Below are 14,077 nucleotides of genomic sequence, written 5' to 3' on the forward strand. Positions count from 1 at the left end.
AAGGTTAGCAGCACATAATGAATACTTGTTAAAAATAGAGGAAAGTTTCTCTTGTGGTGGCAGCTGCTGTAAATACCTCTCCAGAACGGCTACATGAAACTGCAAGCTAGACAATTACTGCTTCATTAAAACAATGTGAAAAACGCTGCTTTAAAATAAAATGGAAGGCACTGATAAAAAAAAGAAAAGAAAAAAAAACCTGAAATGAAGAATTTTCTGTTTAGTGCAATATTTTTGCTCCTTCTTCTACGTTATTGAACTGGCTGCAGTCCTAAATCTTAACTTAACAATTCACGCCGAAAGCGGAACAAGTTTTCACGCATTAATTTTTCCCTCTGCAAACTAAGTGCATTGATTTTAATGTACTATGTAATGCAACTGAACCAGCAAAAAAAGGATTTTTGTCAGGCTTCATCTCCAGGCTTTGTTAGTTTTAATCTATTTTTATGTGATTAGCAATAATTTGTGCATTGCCAGTGTGAAAAAAGTCAATAATCTTCTTTTTAAATGAATTAAATGTGTAATGGAATGCTTGCTCTTAAAGTGGAACTCTGGCCAAAATGTTTCCTTTTTTTTTTTACATTTTGTATAAGGGTTTGATCCTCAATCAGTATGTTAAATACAGGAGCTGTTTTCATTGGAAGTAACATTTACCTAAAGTGTATGGGAAATTCTCTAATTTGCTGCCCTTTGGCAGGGGGACTCTTGCCATAAATAACAAGATCAAATGATTACCCATTAAACAATACAATGAGAAAAAAACTGCTTTTTCTGCACTATACACCTTCAAGCCGGAGAGTTTTATACCACTAGAAGTCCTCTGTCTGATGCTCAGCATCATTCCACTCACTTCCTTTGAGCCCATGTCATCTTGGACCCACCCCGGCCTGTGACTGGACAGTGAAAGGAGAAGCAGCACAGTGAGTTCATCTCTCTGTCACTCTGTGACTTCCTGTCACCACATGAATTGATTGACTCTTTGTGCTGTTTCTTTCTTTCACACTCCAATTCTGCTATGCTGGGACTGCAATAGGCACGGGGTAAAATTCAGGTATTTACACTGCTTGATTTAAAATATATATATGATATATTACAGAGAGCTTCAGCTACAGTATCATATTTTAAAAAAGCCGTGGCTTTAAACATTACAAATCAGTCTCTGGGCTTCAGAGAAAAGTGATTTTTTTTTGGCAAGGCTGTTGCAAGCAGGAGGAAGGGTTTTGTCAGTCCCTTCTCCCCACAGTGATCAAACTGTAACAGTACATCTTTGTGGCAAGTCACAAGCTGAAAGGCTGCAGCAGGGGCTGATCTGTGCTAGACATTTGTGAACACAGCCAAGAACGGCACAGGCACCTTTGGGCCAGCATTTTAGTCCAAGAAAGTAGATGGTGGCCCTGGATGATGCCTGAAAAAAGATGCCACTGTCATTCTAGGGAGAAAAGAACATGAAGGTATAGTAAGAGTGAATACTGTGACCTCTGTACAAGATAATAAATACCAGGGAGTGCCACATGTACACATTACCTAACCACTTCCCGACCTCCCTATAGCAGAAATACTGCTACAGGGCAGCACGGGTGTGCAAAATCACAGATATATATATATATATATATCGCGGGTAGGGTGTGTGCAAGGTTCGCATGCACCCTCTACCCAGAAATGCAAAATCACGTATATATATATATATATATATATATACGTGATTTTGCATTTCTGGGTAGAGGGTGCATGCGAACCTTGCACACACCCTACCCGCGCCACCATTCATGGCCACTGCTGTCAATCACCGGGTCCTGGCCAGTGATTACCCGCCGCCGCCCGGTGACTACCGAGAATCTCCGACGGGGAGGAGGACTGTTTAGTTTACTAACAGTCCTCCTCCCTGTCAGCTCGGGCACACTGCTCTGGATGGCAGTGTGATTACAGTGAAGCACACAGACACTGCCCCCTAGTAAAACACACACAACACACAGTTAACCCTTTGAATGCCCTTCATGTTAACCCCTTCCTGCCCAGTGCCATTAGTACAGTGTCAGTGCTTTTTTTTAGCACTGATCACTGTATTGGTATCACTTGGGATGTCAGTGACACCAAGTCAGTTCCCCCACAGTGTCAGGATGTCCGTCGCAGTCCCACTATAAGTCGCTGATTGCCGCCATTACTAGTATAAATAAAAATTCCAGTATATATACTGCCATTTGTAAACGCTATAACTTTCACGTAAACCATTTCATTTACACGTACTGGGTTTTTTTTTAGCAAAGACGTAGCAGAATACATTTTGGTTTCAATTTATGATGAAATTTGGTTTTTAAAATTTTTTTATTGGAGATGTTTAATAGCAAAAAGTCAAAAATATAGTTTTTTTCTCAAAATTGCCGCTTTTTTTTATAGCACAATAAATAAAAACCGCACAGGCGATCAAATATCACCAAAAGAAAGCTCGATTTCTGGGGAAAAAAAGGACGTAAATTTCATTTGGGTGCAGTGTTGCATGACCGCGCAATTGTAAGTCATAGTAACGCTGCACCGTAACTCAAAAAAATGGCCTGGTCAGGAAGGGGGGTAAATCCTCAAGAGGGCAAGTGGTTAACATGTATGCAGTTAGCAAGCAAAAATATATCTGATGATAAGTCCACTATAAAATATATGTCAAAGCAAAATAAAAGAAAAAAAAACATATTTAGTACATCTCTGGAATACATGCATATTTCCCCATTTAATTAAATGTAATTACAGAAAAATAACTGCTGATGTGCCAGAAATATAGTGTGCTTTGACATGACAACACAGCTGTGAATTCCTAAGAGCATGGTGTCAGCCCTGCCTACTTAATTTCTGATGGAGTACAACGAACGCAGGCCTCGCCTCATCTCCTCCAAGCTCCTCATTTTCATAACCCCTCCTACTCTCCCCACCCCTTCTTCTCTCCTTAGCTCCTCCCTGTGCACAGGCATAAACCACAGGACGTTACTAGCTTACAAGATTTCTCGCTAAATCAACAGATTTTTTTGCACTTATTGTACAGATGTAACAAAATGCTACGAATTATATATTTAACACACCAAAGCAGAACATATAGGAAAAGTTGAGAGTTGAGTGTTAGTGTTACAACAGACCAGACCACTCTGGCGGCTGTCTGTTGCCGGCTACTGTTGAGGCAGCGTGGTGCACGATTCAGTGCAATACATGGCTCTCTTTTTTTGTTTTGTACCAACTTTATTTGAGGTGTACAAAAGCTGGGTATACATTGTGAGTTTTTCTTTGTTCAACCAATGGGTTGAACGTAAAAAAACCTTACAGATTCCTGCATCCACACAGGTCAAATGGATACAAGGATCTCCTCCTTTGTGCTATTTTATTTTGACAGCTGGGACTCCTCCCCATCTTCCCTGTCAGAATACACAGATCAGAGCTACAATCATTGGCTGCAGTGGCTGATCAAATGCTGGTCTCCCAGTACTACCGTTCAACAGAATATAGAGGGCTGCACACAAACTGACATTTGGCCGGTTTCTGCTGAACCATCCACATTTCGATACGTGTATACCCAGCTTAACCTGTGTAAGAAAGGTGTATATACTTACCTATTTTTGACCTGCTTCAGTCCAGTCAAGTGAACCAGCTCACCTCTGTCAGTCAGCTGGAGTGACCAGCGTCAAAGGATGAGCCTTGGGAGCCTATGGATAATGCCAGCTGTTGTCGAGTGCTCTCTCCTCTCCCATGCAGCTGCCAGACTGGAGCAAGCTGAAAATTGGTAGGTAAGTATACAGATCTTTCCTACACAGTTTAGTCAGTATAGACATTGGGGGGGATAAAGCATTTTTAAAAAAGCGGTTTGTGTTACGGTATTGCTTTACTTTGACAATTGTGGGTTTTTTTTCACACAAATTGAGCTTTCTTTTGGTGGTATTTGATCGACTGCGTTTTCTATTGTTTGCTCTATAAAAAAAAAAAGCACCAACAATTTTGAGAAAAAACAATATTTTGGACAAACATGTCCAGTAAAAAAATTTAAAAAATCAAATTTCGTCATAAATGTCTTTGCTAAAAAAAAATCCCAATACGTGTAAATTAATTGGTTTACGTGAAAGTTATAGCATTTACAAATGGCAGTATAGATACTAGAATTTTTTTTTTTACTAATGATGGTGGTGATCAGCGACTTATGGAGGTGATCAGCGACTTATGGTGACGATCAGCAACTTATAGCGGGACTGCGGTGGGCATTCTGACACTAGGGGAAACTGACTTGGTGTTACTGACATCCCCAGTGACACCAATACAGTGATCAGTGCTAAAAAAATAACACTGACACTGTACTAATGTCACTGGGCAGGAAGGGGTTAACATGAGGGACAATCAAAAGGTTAACTGTGTGATGGGAGTGTTTTACTAGGGGGCGGGGGGGTGTGCTTCACTGTAAGCACATTGCTCTGGAGGGCTGTGCTCAGCCATCCAGAGCAGTGTGCCCAAACTGACAGGGAGGAGGACTGTTGGTAAACAAAGCAGCCCTCCTCCCTGTCGGTGATTGCCGGTAATCACCGGGCACCAGCAGGTAATCACCAGCCTGGACCCGGTGATTGACACCCAAGGCCACTAATGGCAGAGCAGGTAGGGCACGCGCGTGGCTCGCACACACCCCCTACCCAGAAATGCAAAATGACATATATATATATATATATATATATATATATATATATATATATATATATATATATATGTGTGTGTGTGTGATTTTGTGCACAGGGGCCTCCCTGCAGCAGTATATCTACTATAGGGTGGTCCTTAAGCGGTTAAGACTAGTTAGGTTTTACTTTAACTATGACAACTTTATACTCTCCCTTTAAATCTTTCGTGGAAGATGGTGGGATGATGGGAATCCTTCTGTTTGACCTAGTGTCTGATTTCCAAAATCTAACTATCTTTCTTTGCCTTATCTGTTACAATTGCATGGAATAAGTCAGCATGTAGGAAAGAGACGCAGAGACAGAGTTCAGAAATGGAATCTTGACGACAGCAGAACAGCTGGTAAATGCGTCTCCTGCTGTTTACACGGGAAATCAACTTGCTTGCATGTGCATAACATCTTATAATAGCATATCTTCTAATATACTTCACAGGATGTTCTGTAAGTTCATAACTCCATGGAAATTAGTCTGGTTTAAAGTCAACTTCAAACTAGTTGAATCAGGATAAACTTTCTTCCACAGGTATGTTTGTCTGTGTAGTGCTCCTTTAGATAGCCAGGGGGAGCTAACTGCTGCTTGTTAGTTAGAAAAGCTGATCAGCAGCCTGGGGAAATAGTCAGCAGGGTCATATTTTGGTCAGGGCTGAGAGGCTCTTCAGGTCAGTTCCTTGCTCTTCAGGTCAGTTCCTTGATACCCCCCTTGCTCTAGAATCATGGAGAAAATTCTAGAAGCAGTTGGGGTGAGGAGGGCTTGCCTGCACACTTAGAGGACTCTGGACAATATTCAAGCAGGAGGCTTAGCATGGGGCTAGGACAGCCTTTAAGTGTGGCTGAGCCTGCTCAACAGTAGGAGAGTTTGGGTGCAGGATGTAGAGAAGGCTGAGATGCAGGAGCCTGGGAGAGGGCCCAGAGGGAAAGGGGTTACCTACAGGCTGGGACTTGGACAGGAGGATCGCTGAGCCTCACCAGTCCCCAGAGGGAAGACTACATGTGGAGCCAGGAAAGGAGCCAGCCCAGCAGAAGGCCTGAAGGCAGCCACCTATCTAAACAAGCTCACAGGAGAGTGGAGTAATCCTACACCCCTGAGCCAGTTAAGGGGAAAAGAGTCCTCTGATGGGAAACCTGATTAGCTCCTTACCCAGGACTGTTCACCTTAAAGTGGCAGGCACCGGATCCCCTTTCCCCTCCCCTCAGGCAGCTGGATAAGAAGAGGATTTATCTGGGGTCTGGGGTGGTATACCAGCAGAGGCTGGAGAGCTCTCCCAGAAGAGTTTTGCTGTCTAAAAGACTTGTACATAGTTGCCAGGACATTGTCCTCATTCGCAGTTTCCTTGGGCATCCCATATACCCCTTACCCCATCCAAGTGCATTTCCTCTAATAAAATTAAGAAACCCAGCTCAAGGACTGATTACTGTCTCTGGAATGCAAGTCTATAGAAAATTTGTGTTGTCTTGCTGTGCAGGATTATAGGAGGACCCAAAACGTCAGCGACTCCTAAGGGGGTAGTGCTACATCTGTATAAAATCTTTTTGGCTGACAGTGCTGATCAGATGTTGATTGGATGCTGGTTTTCCAGCTTGCCCGTTCAACAGAAGCCGGTAGTGAGATGAGGATCTGTACACACGGGCCAAAAGTTGGCTGGTTCCTGCCGAACCGACTGTTTTCGGACAATTTGTGGCCCATGTGTAACCAGCTTTAGACTCCATCAGAAGCCTATATGATAGGGTGACAATGCAGGAGCACAACTGGGAGAGCAACAGAGTGAAATATGAAGTGCCTGGACAAGGACCTTTATGGCAGGATCATAATGCACATTTAAGATGCCTGAATATGACACTTCAATACTGGGCATATTTACCCCCTTCCTTCCAGGCCAATTTTCAGCTTTCACTTTGGGTATAGCGTTGCATGACCGCGCAATTGGCATGCAAACTAGATTTTTATAATTGTATTCACACAACTAGAGCTTTCTTTTGGTGGTATTTAATCAGCACTGGGTTTTTTATTTTTTGCTAAATTAACGAAAAAAGACTAAACATTTAAAAAAAAAACAAGTTTTTCTTAAGTTCTGTTATAAAATTTTGCAAATAAATAATTGTTCATCATAAGTGTAGGCCAATATTTATTCTGCTACATTACTTTGGTGAAAATAACCCAAACCAGTATTTACTATTTAGTCTGTAGGAAAGTTATAGAGTCCACAGTCTATGGGATATATCTGAAAATCGATCAATCCTCATGTACTGACAGCCTCATTTCATTTCTTGAGGCCCAAAAATGTCAGGACAGTACAGATATCCCCAAAATGACTCCTTTTTGCAAGGTAGTCTGGGGTATTTAGTAAGAAGCATGGTGAGTTTTTTGAAGTTGTAATTTTTTTGTCATAATTTTTTGGAAAATGAAGAAATTAAAAATAAGTTCATTTTCTTTTTTTTTACATATTGTCAGTACAGAGTCATCACATAACTGGTGTGGCAGAGATCAGGGACACTGACTGGTGACAGTATAAAAAGAAATACACTTTTTAATTATTTTTTTAATTTTTATTGCATTTTTTTTCTTTTCTTTACAATTTTTTTTCATAATACATTGTGACCAGAGTAGTATAATGTTACCACAGTAGAGGCTGGAGAGCTCTCCCAGAAGAGTTTTGCTTTATTTTATTAGAGGAAAATTGCTTTGTTTTATTAGAGGAAATGCACTTGGATGGGGTAAGGGGTATATGGGATGCCCAAGGAAACTGCGAATGAGGACAATGTCCTGGCAACTATGTAGAAGTCTTTTAGACAGCAAACTCTTCTGGGAGAGCTCTCCAGCCTCTACTATGGTAACATTATACTACTCTGGTCACAATGTACTATGAAAAAATTTTTTAAAGAAAAGAGAAAAAATGCAATAAAAATTAAAAAAATAATTAAAAATTTCACCATAGTAACACTGTACTACTCTGGAGAAGTGATCAGTATTTTTTTTCTACATATTATAATTGCTTATTGGCCACAGCTAATCACATGACAGAGATGGGCTGTGATTGGCCCAGTCTGTACATGTGATCCCTATCACCAATCACATCTAGTGTCACAACTGCATGAAAGGAAGCCATCCTTGTTTACAATTGTCATGTGACTTGCTGTGAATCGTCACAGCGGTCGCATGGTACTGGCAAAGGGCCGGTACACAGATCTGTCATTGGCTGTGTCCATACACACAGGTACACAGCTGATGACAGATCTCACCACAGCGCAGCTCCGTGTGAGGCACGATCTGGAAGGACATTGTATGACGCCCACCCAGATCAATGAGAGTCCCGCTCGGCTGTCATTTTGCTATTGGCTGGGCAGGAACAGGTTAAGCCCTAACAATGGACCTCTTTTACTTGGTCTGTTAAATATACCATTGAAAGCATTTTGTAATATGTGTTGATAAGTGCCAAAAATACCTGTTGATCCTGCCAGAAATTCTGTGAGCTCATAACTTCATGTGTTCTTCCAATGTTCTGTTATCAGTTACATTGTTCTCTAGAGAATACAGAACCATGCCTTTCTATTTTATAGACAACAGTGGGGGGCAAAGTTTTGTTGTCCTATCTTGTTTCTGCTGTCCTGATACAGTATGTTGAATGAGTGTTGTTATCTTGAGAAAATCTTTTCTTCATGACATAGGGTTGAAAATATAACTGCTCTGCCTTTCAACTGGTCTGTCTATTTTTAGAGGCAGGATACATTCAAATCTGAAAGATGATGTTTAAACAAATTTATCCAAAGGACGGCTTAACTGCATGCTCAAAACCATCCTGCTTGCAAGTCAAATCATTTTTGAAATCTCTCTTCTTCAGGAAAGTACATTACTATAGCTGATCTTTGAATTCCACATTAAGTTGTATAAATATTTCACACTCTAGATAACGTGGACCTACAATGCCGATCCCGGGGGTGTACCAGAAGGTGGCAGAAGGGCAGCAGTCTCAGAGAAAGACCGGAACAGTGGAAAACCCCAAAAAATTCAAAGGACAAGACTTCAACAGCCTCCGGGAAATGTGTCTGAACAGGAGGCAGTTGTTTGAGGATGATGTATTCCCTGCCAGCCTTTATTCTATTGGACAGGATCTGCTGTCCCAGGACAAGCTACTCAGCATTAAATGGAAAAGACCAAGTGTAAGTAACACGCTATTCAAGATTGGAGACATTTACCTAGCACAGTGCTGGGTGAAAAAGGGCAAACAGTGTTATGTAGGCAAAAAAAAATGCAAACCTGACAATCAATGCCAGGAAAGGGTCTATTGGCACCCACAGCAAAGATGCTAAAAATGTGTACCCCCCTTTCCATCCAAGCTGAGACAGATCTTGACAATCTGCATGTACAGTGGCCAGATCTGAGCAAGGTACAGAGATGACGAGCATTGGGCTGGGCCCTTGTGTTGTAATCTTTTGGTTTAAGGATAACAGTATGGAGGTAGGTTTCGGTAGAAGGTTAAATGAATATGCTTTAGTCATGATCATCATGTTAAAGTGTTAAAATAAAGCCATATTTCCACTGAACTTTATCCTAATCAAAAATGTTCTTCCATCTGGGAACTAAACTACGGTAGTTTTTAACTCATCAAAAGTCATGCAAGTCTATAGGGTTGTTGGAAGAATTTGACAGCTCTTTCTTCCACAGTGCAGGAGACACCTAGGGCAATGCAGAGGCAGGAGAGTCTCCTACCCCCAACACAACATCCAAAGTGGGAGTCTCTCCTGCTTCTGGCCAACCATTCTGACAATACGTGGGCAACAAATGGGCAGATGTTATATTATACAGGCAACAAACAGGCAATTGTGCCATATGTTTAAAACAGCCAACACGCAGGCAACAAATGAACAATCCATTTTCCTTTTCCAGTTTCCATACACCATATTTGATATAATATCTAATGTAATATACGCAATCATTTTTGGCACAAAAAAGCCTCTGAATGGTTGAAAGGAGCTTTTGTAAATCACAGGAGCTATTTAGATGTCATTGTCAAAATCACAAGAAATTTACCTTATCCCAAATTGGAAACTGGCTCATTTCAAAAAGCTTTACACAAGGATAAGGATCTCTATTTTCAGCCATGTAATTTTCTATTAGACACTGTATTTAGATCCATTTCATTAGAATGCAGTGGACTGCAATGCATTCATTATTGTGCTTTGAGGAATATATTGTGATGGACGGCATGTTCACAATCAATGGTCCATTTGCCTGTCCATGCACAACAACACAGGACATGCACTATTTTTTTAAAGGATAAGTTCACCTTTACACAAAAAATAATAAATGCACATTTTTTAGCAGGCAAAAAATGTGCATTTATTATTTTTTGTGTTGGGAGCCTCTAAAGCATTGTACCAGTGATCAGCAGATCGCTGATGCCATTGCAGGTCTCCTGCAGACAGCTAATGTGCCAATGGCTCCTGTTTGCTGTCTCAGCCTATGAGGAGGTAGAGACCCGTGACAGCCAGGGCTGTCATTTACATCACTGGATCACGATGAGGCTCAGATAAGTATTGAGGGGGCTGGGGGAGCTGCTGCACACAGAAGGTTTTTTGCCTTCATGCATAGAATGCCTCTACAACCTTTTTTAAAGAGTTTGGGGGTCAGTAGTAGGTAACAGAGTTCAGGTGTCAGTAGTAAGTAATGCCAAGTTCAGGGGTCAGCAGCAGAGCACTCGGGCACTGCCCGAGGGCCCGGGGTCAGTAGGGGGCCCCATGAAATGCCCCTGGTACCTTTTTATAGGCTTTTTTGGGTGTGCTTTGAGTGTGGGCAAGGACACAGAGGCCCCATGATCCCCTATTACCCGGGGGCCCCATGAGTTGTCAGTCCACCCCTGGTCAGCAATAAGTAATATAGAGTTCAGGGGGGTCAATAGAAAGTAACACAGAGTTAAGGGATCAGTAGTATTTAAAGTGGAACTGCACTGCATCTGAGCACCACAAACCGAAAATGCTATGTAATTAATCGTTAATATTCAAAGCAAACTCACCCATCCATCCATATCTCCATGCTTTATTTTGCTTAGAATTAATTTTGAAAAACACCCCCAGGTATTCCTGGCAGTGGCCATCTTGTGTAAGGGCAAATGATTCATGTAGCATTTACTTCCTGGAATCCATCTGCCCTTAGCTCAAGCATTGGCTGAGCTGAGAACCTTCCTTCCTCTCCTAAAGGCTCCTGGGATGTGTGACATCATTTGCATAACATTGGAAACCAGCATGTAACTGAAGAAATATTAAAAAAAAACGTTTAAAACAAGTAAATATGATATACTTTCCTATCTATCTAATAATGCTAGCAGCATAAATATTCAAAATAGTCAATGTTGATTGAGAGAGTGAAGTTCCACTTTAATGCAGTAGAAAGTAAAGCAGAGTTCAGAGGGCAATATTATGTAGCACAAAGAGCAGAGGTCGGGGTTAGGCAAAGTGCAGAGGTCAGTAGTATGTGACACACAATGCAAGGCTTTGGAATAAGTAACAAAGAGTTCAGAAGTCAGTAGAAAGTAAAGCAGAGTTCAGAGGGCAATATTATGTAGCACAGAGAGTAGAGGTCCGGGTTAGGCAAAGTGCAGAGGTCAGTAGTATGTGACGCACAATGCAAGGGTTTGGAATAAGTAACAAAGAGTTCAGAAATCAGTAGTAAGTAATGCAGAGTTCAGTGGTTAATAGTATGTAACACAGAGTGAAGACGTCAAGAGAATGTAATGCAGGGTTCAGGTGTCAGAAGTATCTAATGCGGAGAATTAGGGGCATTAGTAAATAACTGAGTCCAGATGTCAGTAGTAATGCACAGAATAGGTGTCAGAAGTATGTATTGCAGGGTTCAAGGGTCAGTAGTATGTGACTCAGAGTGCAGAGGTCGGGGGTAAGTAACACAGAGTGCAGATGATAGTATTATGTAGCACATATAGCAGAGGTAGTGCAAACTGAAGAGGTCAGTAGTATGTTAAACACATTGTAGGGGTCAGGAATAAGTAACACAGAGTGCAAGGGTCAGGATTAAGTAATTAGAGTTCAGTAATATGTAAGGCAAAGAGAGGGGATAGTAGCTAGCAGCTGGAACAGCAGGGACATGAGTCCTCCCGCATTACAGAGTATTTCAAGAGAGGAGAGTTTGAGAGAGAAATAAGACAAGGAACACAAGGGGGTGCCAGCCTAAGTACAGTATTAAAAGTTTTTTAAAAATTGCCAAATAACTACTCACAACTGGAGTAAGTATATGGTCATTTATCGGGTCCCAAAAGGACATATGCAGGAGCCGGTGTGTGTCCACTGAAGCCAGGGCACCAAAGATCTGGTGTAAACGTGGGCCGTCAGTCGATAATGCCGTAACCACTGTGGAACGCATGGAAGACCAGGCCGGAGGCAACATCCAATGGGAACACGACGATGAGTCAGGTGATGAGTGAGGTGACGCGTTTCAAAGCTTCCGCTTTTTCTTCAGAGGTCGGACTCATCTCACTGACTCACCTGACTCATCCTCGCATTCCCATTTGATGTTGCCACCAGTCCCTGAAATCGGTCGGCAAAATGCACCGAACACAATTCGCATGCGATTTGCACAGGAATGCGGTGCGGTTCCTGTGCAAATCACATGCGATGTATATGTGAACCCTAGTGTACAATCCAAACGCACATGTTCCTGCATTAAAAATGGCTGTGTGTATAAGTGGGTGCTGCAGTGACCGCCGGCTGGAACCGAACAGAATCAGCAAGGGAAAATGTCACCAGAACACCGAGGATCACCAATATGGGTCCAAAAGTTCTAATGAACAATCACATAGTTACAGCAAGGCAACATTTCGCCGGTCCCCTTCATCAGGCATATGTCGCATGCCTGATGAAGGGGTCCTGCGATACTCCGAAACGTTGCCTTGCTGTAACTATGTGATCTTTCATTAGAACTTTAGGACCCATATTGGTGATCCTCGGTGTGCTGGTGACATTTTCCCTTGCTGTATGTGTGAACCCTGCCTCAATGATGCATTTATTACATTTCACTCTCCAAACTGGACACATTTTCCTGGACACTGCAAATGACAAGGAATAGTGTTCACGTTTCTTTGGGTGTTCTTGAAGAAAAAACAAATTTACACTGTTAAAACCATGTATTGTGCAGGGTGTATCATATCAGATTATCTCATATCATTAGCTAATATTGAACTGTAGGAGCTCCTATGCTGCACAATGGGACACCACAAACTAATATGTACAAATAAGGTGTGCACCAGCGAGACGTTGGAGCCAATCATTAATAACGTACTGTGACAGGGTGATTCTGAAAAATAATAACTGTTTGGAATAAATCCTGTATCCAACTGCAGGAGATCATTCTGCAGTACAGTTATTCCAATGACATATGGCACAGGATGACTTAGGTGGTGCCAACTTTCCCAAATAAGTGCAAGCCCTAACTTGGCCAACAGATCAGCGGTGGTAAAAAAAAATTGTTGGAGTGTACCTCACACCTGAATGATATATGCAATGTGTGATGCTAGCTATGGCTGATGTCCAGACTAATATTAAGGTCTATAACCAATCACCGAAATCTCATATAAGCTTTAAAATGGTACTTGAATTACAAAAGAAAATACCAACCATCGAGGTCATTGTCTGGGCCCTTCCTGCTATGGATGCGCAGCTCTGCGTGCATTTCCAACACACTCCGCCTGTGCTGGAATGATGGACTCCCATGCACATGCATGGGATGACATTATTTTTCCACCAGCCAATCTGAAAGCCGAAAACCTAGTGCTAGGAAGTAGCCAGAGAGAAGATGACAGCGGCAAGTGGGGAATGTAACTGTTACATATCTGAAAATAGGAGGTATTTTTGTGAGTTTATTCCTGCTTTAAGAGCTTCCCGCCCAGACATTGTGTATAGAGATGAGCGAATCGAACTTGGCGAAGTGGAATTCGTTTCGAATATTAGGAAAAATTCGATACGCACCGAATCCGAAAATTAGCAAACTTCGGATGCACGAATCGAATTTTTCCCGATCGGCCGATTTTCATCCCTTCTACAGCCGGCAAAAAGTGTCCCTGCAGAGAGCTCCGCTATTTCTGACAGTTCTCTGACAGTTCCTTCACATTTACAGCGGTTGAAACATTGTATCTATTTGTTTCCATTTAGGATACAGATTTTTTATTCGGAAACAAATAGATACAATGTTTCAACCGCTGTAAATGTGAAGGAACTGTCAGAGAACTGTCAGAAATAGCAGAGCTCTCTGCAGATACACTTTTTGCTGTACTGGAATTCTTCTTATTTTCATCCTACTTCTTCTTCTTCTTCTTCTTCTTCATCCTCATCCTCTTCCTCTTCTTCTTCTTCATCCTCATCCTCTTCTTCATCCTCATTCTCTTC

At 41.8% G+C, this 14,077-nt stretch overlaps 1 protein-coding gene across 1 annotated transcript in view; it reads left to right on the plus strand.

Moving 5' to 3' along the window:
- Positions 1 to 14,077, plus strand: part of LOC149456446 (calpain-13-like) — a 151,844-nt gene that overhangs the window by 14,792 nt on the left and 122,975 nt on the right. The window contains exon 2 of the mRNA XM_089685120.1: positions 8,593 to 8,845. Within this exon, the coding sequence (XP_089541246.1) occupies positions 8,609 to 8,845 (237 nt within the window). The 5' untranslated portion in view covers positions 8,593 to 8,608. The remainder of the gene's footprint in view (positions 1 to 8,592; positions 8,846 to 14,077) is intronic.

Source organism: Staurois parvus, unplaced genomic scaffold, assembly GCF_062004578.1.
Source record: "Staurois parvus isolate SC_StPar_1 unplaced genomic scaffold, SC_StPar_1.0 ptg000362l, whole genome shotgun sequence".
Lineage (NCBI taxonomy): Eukaryota > Metazoa > Chordata > Amphibia > Anura > Ranidae > Staurois > Staurois parvus.